Source organism: Pecten maximus, chromosome 18 (assembly GCF_902652985.1).
Source record: "Pecten maximus chromosome 18, xPecMax1.1, whole genome shotgun sequence".
NCBI classification, from domain to species: domain Eukaryota; kingdom Metazoa; phylum Mollusca; class Bivalvia; order Pectinida; family Pectinidae; genus Pecten; species Pecten maximus.
Window position 1 is genome coordinate 8947397 of NC_047032.1, and position 6591 is coordinate 8953987.

A 6591-nucleotide genomic window follows, 5' to 3' on the forward strand; every position below is an offset into this window, starting at 1 on the left:
GAAGATTTTTGAAATTTCAGTCAATTTGGCCCTTTTTAACCCCTGGAGGTCAATCAGGGCCAACATGTGCATATCAACAAACTGTCATCTCAAGCTGATAATGTTAACCAAGTAAGAATGAATTCAGATAGAAATCCAACAAATCAGTCAAAAATGTGATTTCCCTATATATTAAACTAAAGTAAAGTTTACCCCCTTCACAGGGGCAAACATGAGACACCAGGGTCATGAAATTCACAATTTTGGTAAAGCAACCCTTTCAACCCTAAGAAACTTTAGTGGACTCTGCCATTCTTTCATAAGTTGGAGTCCAATATGGTCAGTAGGGGTGAAATGGTTAAGACCCTTCAATCTCCGAGAGTTTGATTCCACCATATCTGAGAGTAGATACGGTTTTTGAAGTTTTAGTCAATTTGACCATTTTTTGCTTCAGGCCCCTTGGGGTGGGGACCATATAATTCACAATTTTGGTTGACCTTTAGCCAAAGAAGCTCCCTGCCAGTTTAATTCAGTGGTTTTGGAGAAGAAGCAGATAATGTAAATTGTTTACGGACACACCGGAATAAAAAGGAAAATAACTCTAGTCTAAATTATATCTTTTGCATTTATTTACAAAAATATAAATCACACATAACTATCTATCTAAACAATGCAAATAACACTTAATCATGACAATTTGATAAATTTTGTTCATATATACTTTGACCTATACTTAGGTAAACATGTAATTTTGCACATGACTACAGAATCTATTTGTTTTGTTTTGCTGGTTTTATATGGCTGTACGGATAGCCAGGGTCATTTTGAGGCAGGGTCACCTTGTAGAAGTTGGAGACTTCCCCACTGAACAACATAAGGTAGGCCTGCCGCATGCCATCGGGAGCAATTAGGGTAAAGTGTCTTGCCCATGGACACAACAATGACGGCACAGACCAGCCTGTTTTTCAGCTTCCCCAGAAACATAGACATGGGAAGAGAACATTGTACTACCCACCTGGGATCTTCACCTGGGGTTATGTGGTCGGCACTCTTAACTGATAAAGGTATTGTGGTCCCTACAGAATCCAGAATTTTCTCAAATAAAAAATAACAAAATGTGAATTGTAACATAACCAATGTGTCAAGCGTGGTTTGGTTTTCTTCAGAATTGACTCTACAAATACAAGTATTTTTTTTCAAATTATGTAACCTAGAATATTGATTTTGTGAACAAAAACGTCATATTTGTACCCTCACCAGCCATTGATTTTTGGGTTTTATCAAAACAAGCAAAATATGTAGCAGTGACTTTGATCAGAGTCAGCAACTTCCTCGCCTTGACTGTTCAATGTTGGTGTAGATGAGATGTAGAGCAAAAACATTTGATTGACATAACTACCAGGGTTTGACACTAACTTAATCACCTTGACAGACCGCCGGTGCTGCCAGGTTTTGGAATGCTGCCAGGTTTTGGAATGAGGCAGCCCGGGGAGCCAAATGTGATGCCCCTCTTGGGGGATTAGGGGGCATTGTCCCTCCAGCCCCTTATCCCAACACTGAGAGGGGAAAAATGAATAATTTAGATGCAGTTTCCTACATTCTAGTTCATTCTGAGCATAAAAATATTTTATCTTGCTCCAAATTATGGAAGTTAATGAAGAAAACTTTAGCTGGACATTATACATTTGACTGAAAATGTTGGCAGCCCACAGGGCTGCTGGTCTGGACATTCTGGAAGCCCGACCAGATTTCTGGCAGCCCAGGGCTGCCGGGCTACTGTTAGTGTCGATCCCTGACTACTGTAGTTTTGTGCAATAGCTTAACCATTATACCAAACGCTTGTTTACCACTTTACAGAATAAAGAATGATCTAATTATTGAAAAAAAAATATCATCATCCATGCATACCTCCGAGCAAGAACTGATGTGGGGATCCTAGTATGATACTACATATGAGTATATTTTCATTATCTTGACAGATCAAGATAGAACTTCCAATCTGACAGGAAAAATATCTGTCTTTTCTCAAGTTAGGTACTTGCGAGAAACAGCAACAAGACTTTTAAAACTCCCTTATAGTATTGAGTTGTTAAAAGGATAATATACTTGTATATTCATTGCTATACAAACATATTGATATTTTCTTATTTATTGCAATTCGACCAAATACAAATAATGTTTTCAACTTTAAACATTTATGAGAGTACCATATATATGTACATGGCAGTGATAATCTACATGGGAGTCCCGAGTCTAGTGCTCATAGAATTTGGATAGAATCTCTGTAAATAGTTAAATTTAACATTGTGGGACTTTTTGTTTTTAGCGATTCAGTTGAAAAGGACTCATTAAAATAAATTGTGGATTAATATTGATCACTGGCAGCAGGGCAGAACAAATAACACCTATTCTATGTAATAGCTACTGGGTAAAAGTTAACTATCAAAGTGTGACAAATTAATTGTAATGTAAAACAAGAAGAACTGTCGAATCAAAATGCTGCTAAGAAACTAAAACTTATACAGTAACAAATCCTATCTAGTTTCATAGAATGGTTTGAAGTAGTCAGAAGATCTCTGGACAAAAATTACTGAAATGTTCAAAGAGCAATAACTCTTCTAAAAATTGCTGAATCAAAATGTCACTCCCAAACGGCTTGACAGGCAAATATGTTGTCATTGATTTTTAATGTTTTATTCAACGGAGAAAGCAAGGAGTAGAAAAAATCTCTTATCCTGGAGAGTGATGTCCACATTTGAAGTTTTAGTTCTCACCATATAGGGTTAATTGTGACAAGCTAAAAACTGCTCTTTGCACACTGTCAACACTTGTATGTCAAAAATACCATGACTTAACATTGTCTTGCAATTTGATGTGATGCTGCTTTGATATTCGTAAGAGGGTAAACAGTGTAAGACAACAAAATTCAAATCACCCCCATTGGTGGACAGCAGGGGGATCTCAACCCTCGGGGTAAAATTCTTGGCTTCCAATGCAAACACTTATGATCAGCAAGCTTCTTTTATAGATTTAAATGGGCAAGCAATCCCAAGTCGGACAACATTTGATAAATAAAAAAATTGAATATTTGACATAAATTTGACACAGTGTTCGAAAGTAAAGGTGGTCCGATGCCCAGAGGCTATAGAAAACCTGGTCGGTCTATGTAAAATTTCAGTGTTGCCCCATTGGCTATGAAAAGTTTGAGTCCTGACTTACATTACAATTCATGTAAACAACATCCCAATATTTTTTGACAAATGATCATATGAAATCAGAGCTTACAATAGAGTTTTTTTTACCCACAACAGTGTGTTGTTACTGGATGATGCAAGCGTTTTCATGACAGTTATGTTATACTTTCAACAATATGTTTACAAAATGGGTCTATGGAAAAATGACTTGGGCTATGGGATTGCAATTTTCTGTAGACATATTGTCTAAGGAATTTTCATATATACTTTCATACACTGTTGACACTTAGTGCTGGGACTAGAACAATTTTATATACGTTTGTATGGAACTTTAATATATTTTAATACATTCATCAAAGAAAATATTATGTAAAATCACACTCAATTTAGAACATCTAAATTATAAATATGTATCATAGCAAGGTTCTTTCGGTTCAATATGGGCCTCAAAAATATATGTGATTCTGCTAATCCTACAGACTCTATAATTTAGCCTATCAAACAGTGTTTCTAGTATATAATTTCTCAACTGACCTACCCGGTCTCTTTCCGTCATCTTAGCAGAAACACACATATTTTTAAGCCTAATAAATATCTGTATAATTAAGAGATATTCCCTTGGTTGAGCTATACAACTTTGCAACATTGTTCCTTTCATAAAAATTTTGTAGATGTGGTATTCCATCTTATTCCATCATCTTCACTTTTCAGAAATGGCATCGGAAATAAGAAATTCAGATACCAATGTGGCCCAAATATTGATCTCAAATGATTCAGTGGGGTAGTTTGAAACATTTTTTGCCCTTTCATCAACTCGTAACTGGTCTGACCACTCAGAATTAAATTACACTGCCAGACGAAGAAGTAACTGGCTCCTCCGATCCCGACAAAAGTCATGTACAACAGCAAGACGAGGAGTACTGTGACAAAGTCCTGTCTTCCCAGTAGCCACAGTACCACAGTGTAGGGAAAGAAGTACTTGTAGAACTCTATACTGAACAATGTCACATATGATGCGCTAAGGTAGTTCTCCAGGAAGTAAAATGCATACATTGTCGCCATGATGCCGTAAAAGCAAAGACATATGAAGTATCGTTGGTTATAGAAGCCAATACAACAACCCGTAAAATAACAATGGTGATCTCTCTTCAAAATACAGCGGTCACAAATATTACAGTGACGTGTTCGGACAGGTACTTGGCGGTCACATCGCTGACACATGCCCCAGTCGCTGAGCACTCTTGCGTTAAATAAAGGCAGATCCTTGGGAGAGGAATATAAAGACTTCACCGCACCATGCAGTATCAAACCATAATTCATAAAGAAGTTGGCAAGCAAGAACCAACTAAGTGTTTTGTAGTAGAAAGTGCTATTTGGAGCATGTTGTTGGATAACACAATGAAATGGTATGGTCAAATAGTTTGTGACAAACAGCAGAACTACTGATAGTGATAGAATATAGCTCATAGCCCCATAGTTCACCAGAACCACTTTTCTGCGATGGCTGGAGACAACATCAAATTGATGTTTACCATCACGATAGTCATTTATGGACTCCACACTGCTGATAAGGTCCTGTGATGTATTTATCACATTGGAGACAGCTTTCTTCATCATGGCTCACAAGTGTAGTCACCTGGTTTGATAATGATTTCCCTTTTTCTTCAGAGTTTCAAAAAGAGTTCAAATTATTCTCCATAGTTATCCTACAGAAAAAAAAATAAAAGCATTGTATAAAACAATTTTTTTAAATGTTGATTTTTTTAAATCATTTTAATGAATGATGTGAAACAAGGAGCCCATGGACCTAACGGAATATTGTAACTATATTCTATGTATCTACAATACATTTTAAAATAGTTTCTAGTATAGTTGTGCCCTCATAATTTAAAACATTTTGAATCATTTCTATTATGTAAAAATAAAAATGTGAATTTTATCTGTTTTTTTTTGTTTTTTTTAAGAAAGAAAAGAAGATGAAAATGTTAATTTGCTTATGAATGGACAACAACAATCAAAAGGTGATTGCAATAGGCAATATCTGACTCAGTTTATGACTTCACCTCAGATTACTTAAAATCATGAAATGGTAGAATCTAAGAAGTCAGTGTAACCTGGGTATATAAACTATATATATATAAATTAGTTAACTTACTTTATTGAACAAACCCTGGACTACTGGATTGCTATCAACTGATCGAGTTAAAGAGACTGCATGTAGCCAAGCAGAATATACCAGCCTAGCAGGGTTACGAAATAGGATAATGAAGCGGAGACCTGTACATTATAATGAGTATTATTTAAATGAGCTTTGATGCTCTATTTTTCACCTTAATCAACAGTTTATTCGGTAGTTGGAGTGAAGTACTAGAATAGTGGTGTTGGTCAATATGAACTGCGCAAATTTCTGTCAAGGTGATAATATATAATTAGGTGCTACAGATCTAAGCCCAAGGCCTGGTCAGGGCACTTCGTCATTTATGTTAGTGAGCATTGTTTTATCGCATAAACCACAGGTGCCTGACTCGTTTTATAAAATAATAACATATAGAGTACATTTATATGTACTCTATATGTTATTATTTTATAAAACGAGTCAGGCACCTGTGCATAAACCTTGCTAAGATATTGCCACAAACACACATTGAAATGTTATGTTATAGACGAGTAAGTTATTGTATTACGATCGCCAAGGTTTGATTTCTTTTTAAAGAATTAAACATGCGAACGTTATACAATAATTTACTCGTCTATAATGTAACATTTTAATTAAAACCATCATAACCATGTCTACAAAGCCATGATAAATTCCAAATTCCATGTGTATTTTGCATTCATTCACGTCGTCTTTGTTGGGGCACGTGAACCACAGGTATTTGTGGACATAATTATGATGTTTGAATCAAAATTTTACGTTATGCAGTAGTAAATTATTGTATTACGATCGCGTAATTAACATTATGATTTTAATTAAAAACTTCATAAATCATGTCCACAAATACCTGTGACGTAAACAACATCGTTCATATTGTGGGGACATTTGTTAACAGGGACAGCTTACTTCATACCATATCCCTGTCAGCTGATTATGAAAGGTCGTAATACCGGGCGTAAACCCCTTAAATAAATATCTGGGTGTTTTAAAACTTTTTCTATCTTTCAAGTAGGAGTTGTTTCCCTTGGACCATTCAACTCATCAGACCGGTAAAGGACTTTACTTGTTAGTTTGGCTTCCGTCAAGTTTCGACAAGATCAACTCTAGTTTGCTTGCATACTTTCAACCCATAAGAATAATCAAACATTTTCATACATACGTTAAAATGGACATACTAGATGGCGATTCGTTAATGGAATGACGACAATAGAATTTACTAGACTGTCATACATGTTCCAGCGTCTGACCGGAAATCAATCGGAC

The 6591-nt window shown here is 35.8% G+C and overlaps 1 protein-coding gene across 1 annotated transcript; it reads right to left on the reverse strand.

Annotated features, from left to right (window-relative positions):
* Positions 1-586: 586 nt before the first annotated feature.
* LOC117316193 (palmitoyltransferase ZDHHC22-like) lies at positions 587-6575 on the reverse strand. The gene is made up of 2 exons (XM_033870709.1): positions 6488-6575; positions 587-4879 (listed from the first exon to the last, which is right to left on the reverse strand). The coding sequence occupies exon 2, from the start codon at positions 4788-4790 to the stop codon at positions 3828-3830; it is 963 nt and encodes a 320-aa protein (XP_033726600.1). The 5' UTR covers positions 4791-4879; positions 6488-6575; the 3' UTR covers positions 587-3827.
* Positions 6576-6591: the final 16 nt, after the last annotated feature.